Below are 10,039 nucleotides of genomic sequence, written 5' to 3' on the forward strand. Positions count from 1 at the left end.
GGACGGGGACACCCCTCTGGTGCCGGCGGGGGGGGCCCCGGGGCTGCCCCTCCTCACCGGGGGGGGGGGGGGGGGCTGGGGGTCAGCCGGGGTCCCCCCACCCCCTCCCCGCTGGCTGACACCCCCCCGAGCTCCCCGTCCCCCCGGCTGGGGGGGTGCTCCCCGGTTGGCCTCCCCCGGGGTCCCTCGCCCGTTCTCACCCCCCCCCACAGCGTCCTGACCCACGCTTGACCGCGCCCGACCACGCTTGACCGCGCCCGACCACGCTTGACCGCGCCTGACCACGTCCGACCGCGCCCGACCGCGTCCAACCGCGCCCGACCGCGTCCGACCGCGCCCGACCCGCGCCATGAGGGAGAGCCTCGACGCCCTGCACACCCTGGGTACGCGCCCGCCGCTCCCGGGGGTCCCGGCTCCGCTCCCGCCGCCCCCCGGGGCGCGGCGAGGTGGGAGGGAGGCAGAGGGGGCACCCGTCCCCCGCGGCGGGCGTCTGCCGGGGGGGCTCAGCCGGGACCCCCTCCCGCCCCGCGCAGGTTCCCCCGTGGCCAAGCCGGAGCCGGTCCCGCTGGCGGAGCGGGTGGAGGAGACGGAGGTGCCGGGCTGCGACGGCTCAGGTGGGTGCCGAGGGGGTCCTGCCCGTCCCCCTGCCCGTCCCCGCGCCCGTCCCCGCGCTCCCGGGGGTCTCCCGGCAGGGCGAGGGGCCGTCCGGAGCCGGGGGGGACACCCTGGCTTTGCCCCCTTTGCCTTCCCAGGGCGGCCGGTGGTCCCCAAGGTGGAGGAGGTCCCCGAGGGCGATGGAGAGGAGCCGGGGGCTGCGGGGGAGCCGGGGGGTCCGGAGCACGGCTGCTCAGGTGAGGGCACGCGGCAAACCCGCCAACCGGCGTGGCGCAGCTCCGGCCGCAGCCGGCGCACGCCGGGGGCACGCTGGTGACGGCCGCTCCGTGCCCGCGGCGGTGCCGGAGCCGCCCGTCCTTAGCGCGGGGTGCACCGAGAGGTGCCGTGCTCAGCGCCCCGCCGTGTGTGCCCCGCAGAGGACTGGCTGGTGAGGAAGGTGAAGGTGGAGGAGGAGTACGAGGAGTGGCCGGCCAGCCCCGGCGCCGAGGCCCTGCTGGCGGGGCAGCCCCCGGCCGGCGTCTTCCCCCATGCCGCCGGCGTGCCGGACTGCGCGGGCGCCTGCAAGCTGGAGGAACCGTGCCCCGAGGAGCTGGGCTACGGCGGGCTGCCCGCCTTCGCCCTGCCGCCCTGGCCGCTGCTGGGCCAGAGCCCGGCCGGTGCCGTCGCCAACGCCGGCGGCTGCGAGCACTGCTTCCAGGCGCGGCTCAGCCTGCAGCTGCCGGCGGGCGAGGGCGAGCCCCAGCCCTGCGGGGGCTGCGGCACCCCGGCCCCCCCGCGCCCCTTCGCCTGCGCCCAGTGCGGGAAGGGCTTCGGGAAGAAGGCGCACCTGACCCGGCACCTGCGGGTGCACACGGGCGAGCGGCCCTTCCCCTGCGGCCAGTGCGGCCGCCGCTTCCGCCAGAAGATCCACCTGCGCTCCCACCAGAAGACGCACACGGGCGAGCGGCCCTTCCCCTGCCCCGAGTGCGGCCGCCGCTTCCGCAAGAAAACCCACCTGGTCCGGCACCAGCGCACCCACACCGGCGAGCGCCCCTTCCCCTGCGCCCGCTGCGGCCGCCGCTTCGCCCACAAGCAGCACCTGCTCCGGCACCAGCAGCTGCACGCCGAGCCGGCGGGGCGCCGGGGGACGGGGACGGGGGGCTCCCCGCCGAGCAGAAGCCCTTCCTCTGCCCCGAGTGCGGGAAGAGCTTCAGCTGGAAGAAGAACCTGGCGTCCCACTGCCGGCTGCACCGGGAGGGCTGGCCCTTCGCCTGCGCCGAGTGCGGCCGCGGCTTCAGCGACAAGCGGCACCTGACGGCGCATCTGCGGGGGCACATGGGGCTGAAGCCCTACGCCTGCCCCCACTGCGAGAAGACCTTCAGCCACAAGCCCAACCTGACCACGCACCAGCGCACCCACACCGGCGAGCGCCCCTTCGCCTGCCCCCACTGCGCCCGCGGCTTCGCCCACAACCAGCACCTGCTGCGGCACCTGCGGGTGCACACCGGCGAGCGCCCCTTCGCCTGCCCCCAGTGCGGCCGCTGCTTCAGCTCCCGGCCCAACCTCATCGCCCACGCCAAGGCGCACGCCGGCGCCCGGCCCTTCGCCTGCGAGCAGTGCGGCCGGGGCTTCAGCCGCAAGTCCCACCTGGCCCGGCACCAGGCGGTGCACACCGGCACCCGGCCCCACGCCTGCGCCCAGTGCGGCAAGCGCTTCAGCTCCAAGACCAACCTGGCGCGGCACCAGGCGGTGCACACCGGCCACCGGCCCTACATCTGCACCCAGTGCGGCAAGAGCTTCAGCCGCAAAACCCATCTGCTGCGCCACGAGCGCACCCACGCCGCCGCCGCCGTTGCCGCCGCCGCCGCGCCCCAGCAGAGCTGGCCGGCCCCCGCCGCCCCGGCCCCCGCCACCCTCTGCCCCTGAGTGCTGGGGGCTGAGTGCCGGGACCTGCCGGGGGTCCCGGCGGCTCCCAGCGATGTGTCCCCGGCACCCTCGCCCGGGCCAGGGACCCTCCCTCGGCGCTCGCTGCCGGCTCCTGCCTGCGGCTCCCAGCCCTGCCCGCTGCCCTCGTGCCAAACTCCCGGCTCCAGCGCCGTTCTCCCGCTGCCCGCCGCAGACGCGGCACGGGGAGCAGCTTCCCCAGGTGCCAGGGGCGAGGTGGCCGGTGGCAAAACCTCGGCTCTGAAAGGGTCTTCAAAAGCTCCGCGCGAGGGCTGGCTCGCACCAAGCTCTGCGCCGGGGCCGGCACGGGGTGAATCGGGCGCGAGGGGAGCCCCGTCCCCTCTCCAGGAGAGGGGGGTCTCCCCGCGGCAGTGCCGGTGGGCAGGGCTGCGTGCGGGGTGCAGCGGGGCAGAGGGTCACCGACCCACCCGGGGCCGGTGGGCGCCGCCGCCGTAGGAACGAACCAAAACTGCCAATAAACCAACTTTTGTCAAATTTTCCTGAGGGTGTCTCGGGGCCGAGCGGGAGTTGCACCATGGGGGTGAGGAGGACGGCGTGGGGTGGCAGAGCCGCGGTGCCGCCGGTGCCGGGAGGCTGCTCGGGGACCAAAACAGCTGCTGCCGGTGCCCGGCTCCTGCAGCGCTGCCGGCTGGTGGGAGCCGCTTGCCGAGCCCCGCACCGGGGCCGTGGGTCCCTGTCCCACCGTACGCAGGAGTCCGGCGCAGCGGAGCCCCGGCAGCAGCAGCCCCCCGGGAGCGTCTCTGGCTGTTGGGGAATACCGATGTGGCGAGAGCCAACACGGCCCCGGCCACACCGGCACATGGGGCCCGGCAGCCGGTGGCAGGTGGAGCGGGAGGCTCGGGGGCCAGGGGGGTGCGGGCAGAGCCGCGGAGGCAGCGGTGGTCCCAGCCGGGGGCCGGGGTCACCTCTGCCTTCCCATGGTGATGGCGTGTGGCTGCCGGGGGATGCGGGAGGATGGGAGCCGTGCCGGAGCCGTGCCGGCACAGGGCTGCAGGCGGCATGGCGGGCAGGGAGGCCGCACAGGGCCAGGCAGCACGGGGCTGCCGGCGGCACGTGGTGACCCAGAGCGATGGCGTGGGGACGCTCGGCCGGCGAGCGGGGAACGGGCAGCTTCGGTGGGGATACGGTGACCCCCTGGGGATGCGGCACCGACGTCCCCGGGGCTCTGCACCGAGCCGGGGCCACCGTGCTGGGCACCGCTGACTGGGGCTCGGCGTCACCCTCGCTGCCTTTGGGGACCGGGGACACACTGGGGGACACCGGTCACAGCGGGGCTGCGGGCACAGCCGTGGCACAGGGACTTTGCCCCGGCAGAGGCACAGCCGCGCTGCCCGCCGGGGCCCGGTGGCCATCGAAGCCGCCCCGGCACCGTGTCGGCCTTGCCCTCACCGCGCTCCCGGGCCTGTTCCCGGCAGTGGGGTCCGAGCTCCCCACCCGGCCCCCAGTGTGGCACAGCACCCACAGCACAGCACCCGCGGCACAGCACCCGCGGCACAGCGACCGCGGCACAGCGACCGCGGCACAGCGACCGCGGCACACCACCCACGGCACAGCGACCGTGGCACAGCGACCGCAGCACAGCACCCACAGCACAGCGACTGCGGCACAGCGACCGCAGCACAGCGACCGCAGCACAGCACCCACAGCACAGCGACCGCGGCACAGCGACCGCGGCACAGCGACTGCGGCACAGCACCCACGGCACAGCACCCACGGCACAGTGACCGTGGCACAGCGACCGTGGCACAGCACCCACGGCACAGCACCCACGGCACAGTGACCATGGCACAGCACCCATGGCACAGCACCCACGGCACAGCGACCGCAGCACAGCGCCCGCGGCACAGCGCGGTGACAGGCGTGGGCCTGGAGCGCCTGCCGGCCTCCCGCCCGGCTGCCCAGCCGTCTGTCCCGCTGTCCCTCTGTCCGTCCTGCGCCAGCGCTGGGGGGGGGCTGGAGCAGGGTGGGGGGCACCCCGTGTCCCTGGGGTGTCCCGCACGTGGGGCCGCTGGGGATGGGGGGGGGTGGGGGGTGCGGGGGGGGGGTGCGGGGGGTGTGGGGGGGGTGTTGGGGGGGGTGCGGGGGGGTGTTTGGGGGGTCCGGGGGGGGGGTGGGGTGATCGGGGGGTGCGGAGAGGGGTGTGTGTGGGGTGTTTGGGGGGTGCGGGGGGGTGCGGGGGTGCGTGAGGGGTGCGGGGGGGGTGCGGAGGGTGTTCAGGGAGGGTGTGGGGGGGTGCTCGGGGGGGTGCGGGGGGGGGTGTGGGGTGATCGGGGGGTCCGGGGGGGGGTGTGGGGTGTTTGGGGGGGTGCGGGGGGTGTGCGGGAGCGGGGGGGGGGCGGTGCTATTATCCCACACGCGCGCGTGTCTGTGTGCGCGTGTGTGCCTGCGGGGGGGGGGGGGGCGGGGTGCGCTCTTCCCCCACGCGTGTGCGGGTCTATGTGCGCGCGCACGGGGCGGGGCGGGGCCCGGGGCGGGGCTCGTCTCCATGGCAACGGGGGGGCGTGGCCGTGGGGGCCGCCGGGAGCCGCCGGGAGGTGAGTGCGGGCGGGGGGGCGGGGGGCGCCCCACGGGCTCTGGGCCCCACGCGTGTCCCCGCACCCCACAGCACCCCATAGACGGGCTCCACGCGTGTCCCCGCACCCCCAGGGCGCCCCATAGACGTGCCCCACATGTGTCCCCGCACCCCGGGGCTCCCCACAGCGGTGCCCCACGCGTGTCCCCGCACCCCACAGCACCCCACGGCTCTGCCCCACATGTGTCCCCACACCCCGGGGCTCCCCACGGCTGTGCCCCACGCGTGTCCCCACACCCCAGGGCTCCCCACAGTCTCTGGACCCCACGTGTGCCCCCATGGCTGTGCCCCACACATGTCCCCACACCCCAGGGCTCCCTACAGCAGTGCCCCACGCGTGTCCCCGCATCCCAGGGCTCCCCATAGACATGCCCCACACATGCCCCCACACCCCAGGGCTCCCCACAGTCTCTGGACCCCACGTGTGCCCCCACGGCTGTGCCCCACATGTGTCCCTGCACCCCCAGGGCTCCCCACAGCAGTGCCCCACGCGTGTCCCCGCATCCCAGGGCTCCCCATAGACGTGCCCCACACATGCCCCCACACCCCAGGGCTCCCCACAGTCTCTGGACCCCATGTGTGCCCCCCACGGCTGTGCCCCACACGTGTCCCCACTGCCCAGGGCTCCCCACAGTCTCTGGACCCCACGTGTGCCCCCACGGCTGTGCCCCACATGTGTCCCTGCACCCCCAGGGCTCCCCACGGCTGTGCCCCACACGTGTCCCCACACCCCAGGGCTCCCCACAGGTGAGCTGTGCCCAAGCCATGCCGGGACCCCCGTCCCCCCCAGCCGGGCTCTGGCCCCACAGCCGGGGGGTCCCGGGGGGGACATGGGGCTGCCCCCCCCGCAGGTCCCGACCCCCTGCCCCTCTCCCCCCGGCAGCCGTGGGAGCCGAGCGGATCCGGGGGACCCCCAGCCGGGATGGAGGGGCGTGAGGAGGAGGAGGAGGAGGAGGAGGAGGAGGAAGAGGCGGCCGGGGGGGTGCGGATCACCCCCCAGCTGCTGAAGGCCAGCACCGGGGAGTTCGCCCTGGAGTCCATCCTGCTGCTGCGGCTGCGGGGCCGCGGCATCGCCCACCTGGGCTGCCTGGGCGACTGCGCCAACCTGGAGTGGCTGGACCTCTCCGGCAACGCCATCGCCCAACTGGGGCCGCTGGCCGCCCTCAAGTCCCTCGCCGTCCTCAACCTCTCCCGCAACCGCGTCGCCAGCCTGGAGCCGCTCGGCTCCTGCCGCAACCTCCAGAGCCTCAACGTGGCCGGTAACCGGGTGAGCAGCCTGCAGCAGCTGCGCTGCCTGACGGGGCTGCGGCGCCTGGAGAGCCTGCGCCTCCGCGACCCCCCTCGCCCGCCTGGCCAACCCCCTCTGCGCCGCCCCGGCGTACCGCGCCGCCTTGGCGGACATGTTCCCCGGCCTCAAAGCCATCGACGGCGAGCGGGTGTCCGGTCGCGGCAGCGAGCTCTACCAGCTCTGCCGGGATCTCGACAGCTCGCTGGGAGGCAGCGGCGGTGGCGGCAGTGCCGGTGCCGGTACCGGTAGCGGTACCGAACCGCCCCGCGCGGCTCAGCCCTGGGTGGAGGTGGGTTTCTGGGAGCCGCGGCCGCCCCGGCGCAGCTCCATCATGGAGGAGGCCTACAAGCAGTTTGGGGAGGTGCTGCAGGAGTGCCGGGAGCTGAGCCGCCGTGCCGACGACACCATCGCCCAGGCAGAGCGGGCGCTGAGCGGCCGCCCCGACCCCAACTCCTTTGTCTTCTGAGCCGTGAGACCCCCCCCGGTCCCGTGAGAGGAGACCCCCACCACCACACCGCCACCATCCTGGCTCAGCCTCGCCGGAGGGATGCCGGAAGAGCCGCAGGGAACCCGGCCTCACCCACGGGCCGGGGGGCTGCCCGAGCCCCGCGCTGCGCCGGAGCAGCACCCCACATGGCCGGGGGTGGACGGGTTGCCCCCCCGGGTGCTCCGTCACCTCGGGGGCTCCGGGATGGGGATCGGGGGCTCCCGGTCCCCTGCGGAGCTGCGGCAGGAGCAGAGATGTCCACAGGGATTTCGGAGCCATCCCTGAGCTCTCCAACCCGGAGAAGAGGCTGCGGGACTGGGGATGCTGCACGCGGGGACCGGGGGGATGTCGCGGGGACCGGGGGACGTCACGGGGCTGTGCAGTAAAGGCGTGCTGTCCCCAGAGACCCCTCTCTGCTGCGTCATCCTGCGCCCCGAGCAGCCGGCGAGGGGGGGTCTCGCCTCTGCCCACTGCTCTGCCTGGACCCACCGTGTCCCCGTCCCTCCTCCTGGGCTGGGGACAACGGGCTGGGGGGGGACAGTGGCACCTGGTGCCGGAGGGGGAGCTGGCACGGAGCCCGTGCAGCCAGAGGGACCCCGGGCCCCCCACGCACAGCGATCCCCGGTGGGAATAACGGCAGCGAGAGCGGGAGCCGGAGCCGAGGTTTACTGGCGAGCTGGGGGGGCAGGCGGGGGGGGGAGCGCCTCCAGGACCGTCCTTCGGTGACGCGGTGCTGGGGGTCGGCAAGCGAGGGGGGGCCGGGCTGGTTCCCCCGCGGCAGTGACCGTCTCCTGGGGCAGGCGGTGGCCTGGAGAGGGGACACGGGGAGAGGCTGGCTGCCGGAGGAACCCCCCCGCACCCGCGTGTGCGCACGCACGCACACACCTCCCCGTGACATCGTCCCCGTCACCCCGTCCCCAGGGCCAGCTCGCCCCCGAGCCCGTCCCCAGCACCTGCTGGGGGGGACCCCAGTCTGGCTCCGCTCTTCGCGGAGGAGCACCCACATCCCACCAGTGCCGCGGGATGCCGGCGCTCTGCCGGCAGGAGAGGGCTGCGTGTCCCCCACCCGTCCCCGGCACCTACCGCGTGGGGACGTGGGGACGTCCCCTAGGCTGGCAGCCCCTTGGAGAAGGCGTACATGCCGGGGAGGTAGAGCGCGTCCGACGACTTGCCGGCCTCCTCCACCGCCCGGCACTCCGCCTCGTCTCGCTGTTTGATCTCCTGCGGGGCACAGCGGAAAGGTTGGCACCCACCACGGCACCGCCAGGGTCCCGGCAGCCGGCGGGGACCCGTGCCGGTGCCCGCGGGGTCATCTCACCTTCACCGCCAGGTGATGGCTGGGGCCGCAGTTCTGGTACTTGTCCAGGACCTTGGGGACATCGCTGCTGCCGAACTTGTAGCAAGCCAGGCAGGTCGGCTTCCTCTGGGGAGAGAGAGCTCGGCCCGTCACCGCCCGGCCCCCCAGGGACCCCCGGTGGGGCCCGGCCAGTCCCCTGCCCTGCCAGGCCTGGGGACGTCCCTGCCGCTCGCCGTGGGGCGGCCGGAGGGCAGAGCCGGGCACGGCTGCGTCGCCGCTGCGAGGAACCGTCGTCACCTCCAGCCCACCCCGGCGCCCGCGGCAGCACGGCAGAGGAACGGGGCAGACGGGGGGCCCGGGGGAGGCAGAGGTGCCGCGTCCCCACGGGACGTGGCCCTAGGGAGGGGGACACGCCGGCCGGCAGCCGGGGCTCACCTGGTTCTCCACGGTCCTGCAGTTCTGCCGCCGCGGTGCCCTCTTCCTACAGGCCGTCTGCACCAGGCTGACCCGCAGCTGGACGAACGTCCCCGAGGGGTCTTCCTGGGGGGAGAGGGGAACAACCCGTCAGCCGTGAGGGGCACGGGGCAGCCGACACGGGGCTGGGGTGCTGGGTGCCACCGAGAGCTCAGGCCGTGCCGCGGTCGGTGCGACGCCGACCCTGAAGCAGGGGCTGCTCGGTGAGGTGGCGGTGGGCAGGGGGACCCCAAAGCCGCGCAGCCCCGGGGGTAAATAAATCCAGCCCCAGGGAACAGCCTCTCTGGGACCCCACAAGGTGGCCCCCAAGACGGGTGAGTGGCCCAAACCAGAGGGTCCCCGGAGCCCCCAGCCCCTCCCGAGGCACATCCGAGCCACCGTCGGCATTCCCGGCTACGCCAGGATGGCCGGACCCCAGCAGCCGCTCGCCCCGCGGTCGGCCGCGGCACAGTTAATGAGTAGCTGAGCTCTGCCAGCCCCTGCCCGCACGGCCCCGATGACCGCCCTGCCCGCACCGTGCCGTGCCAGCGGGCCCGTCCCCACACCCAACCGTCCGTAACGCCCCGGCACCCACCCCCTCCTCCCTGACACCCCAGCACCCACCATCCTCTCCCTCCGGGACACCCTGGCACCCGCCATTCCCCCTTCGTGACACCCTGGCACCCGCTGTCCCCTCTTCATGACACGCTGGCACCCACCACCCCCTCCCTCCATGACACCCCACCATCCGTCCCCTCCCTCCGTGACACCCTGGCACCCACCGTCCCCGCTCCGCGACACCCCGACCCCCTCCCCTGATGGCTCAGCCGCCATCTCGCCCCTCCCGGCGGCAGCAGCCCCCCCGCCACGGCGCTCACCCGCTCGACAGCCCCTTCCACCGCCTGCTCCTTGAAGAAGAAATGCACGTTGCTGCGGCTGTGGAAATACTCCAGCACCTCCTTCACCACCCGCCGCTGCAGCGGGGTCGGGCTGGCGGCAGCCAGGGCTACCAAGCCCAGGCAGAGGGCTAGCGGGAACCTCATCCCTGCGGCGGGGGGGCTGCCGGGGCTGCCTGACCCCAGAGAGCCTCGCTGATCGACCCGCTGGTGGTTTTGGTCTTTCATTAACCGATTTCCTGGGAACTGCCTTCTTTCCGCCCCCGGGCCAGCCCCGCGGGCTGCTTGCGCGGCCCCCCCACCCCGGCACGGCCCCTCCGGCACGGCCATGGGGAGGAGGGGCTGGACGCGGTTACCGCCGTCGGCCGGCCGGCACGCGTGATGGCGGCGGGGACGCCGGCGTCCCCCCGGGGAAACAGCGGGCTCGCCCGCAGCCTCGTGCCCCCCGGGAAGGGGTGCTGTGGGAGCGGGAGGGGAGCGGGTCTCC

General features: G+C 74.9%; 3 protein-coding genes across 3 annotated transcripts; 2 read left to right on the forward strand and 1 right to left on the reverse strand.

Annotated features, from left to right (window-relative positions):
- The first annotated feature begins 349 nt into the window (after positions 1–349).
- Positions 350–5,217, forward strand: ZNF467 (zinc finger protein 467). Its single transcript, XM_059818743.1, has 6 exons — positions 350–383; positions 534–614; positions 753–851; positions 1,032–1,726; positions 1,792–2,445; positions 5,206–5,217. The coding sequence occupies exons 1-6, from the start codon at positions 350–352 to the stop codon at positions 5,215–5,217; spliced, it is 1,575 nt and encodes a 524-aa protein (XP_059674726.1).
- An 836-nt stretch (positions 5,218–6,053) lies between these two features.
- LOC132317175 (leucine-rich repeat-containing protein 61-like) lies at positions 6,054–6,902 on the forward strand. The gene is given in 2 exon segments (XM_059818284.1): positions 6,054–6,467; positions 6,469–6,902. Coding segments are annotated over 2 exon segments (831 nt in total). The 3' UTR covers positions 6,886–6,902.
- A 727-nt stretch (positions 6,903–7,629) lies between these two features.
- Positions 7,630–9,748, reverse strand: RARRES2 (retinoic acid receptor responder 2). Its single transcript, XM_059818459.1, has 5 exons — positions 9,535–9,748; positions 8,639–8,743; positions 8,225–8,329; positions 7,990–8,127; positions 7,630–7,714 (listed from the first exon to the last, which is right to left on the reverse strand). Exons 1-4 carry the CDS (start codon positions 9,697–9,699, stop codon positions 8,014–8,016), a joined length of 489 nt encoding a protein of 162 aa, XP_059674442.1. The 5' UTR covers positions 9,700–9,748; the 3' UTR covers positions 7,630–7,714; positions 7,990–8,013.
- Positions 9,749–10,039: the final 291 nt, after the last annotated feature.

The sequence above is a fragment of the Gavia stellata genome, chromosome 6 (genome assembly GCF_030936135.1).
Source record: "Gavia stellata isolate bGavSte3 chromosome 6, bGavSte3.hap2, whole genome shotgun sequence".
NCBI lineage: Eukaryota > Metazoa > Chordata > Aves > Gaviiformes > Gaviidae > Gavia > Gavia stellata.

Excerpts from the sequence above, each read along its gene's own strand:
- ZNF467 (XM_059818743.1), top strand. The coding sequence starts at position 350 with ATGAGGGAGAGCCTCGACGCCCTGCACACCCTGG. Across the intron at positions 384-533 it reads CGACGCCCTGCACACCCTGG|GTTCCCCCGTGGCCAAGCCG; the intron begins GTACGCGCCCGC and ends CGCCCCGCGCAG. Across the intron at positions 615-752 it reads GCCGGGCTGCGACGGCTCAG|GGCGGCCGGTGGTCCCCAAG; the intron begins GTGGGTGCCGAG and ends TTGCCTTCCCAG.
- RARRES2 (XM_059818459.1), bottom strand. The coding sequence starts at position 9,699 with ATGAGGTTCCCGCTAGCCCTCTGCCTGGGCTTGGTAGCCCTGGCTGCC. Across the intron at positions 8,744-9,534 it reads TGGAAGGGGCTGTCGAGCGG|GAAGACCCCTCGGGGACGTT; the intron begins GTGAGCGCCGTG and ends CTCTCCCCCCAG. Across the intron at positions 8,128-8,224 it reads GCCATCACCTGGCGGTGAAG|GAGATCAAACAGCGAGACGA; the intron begins GTGAGATGACCC and ends TGTGCCCCGCAG.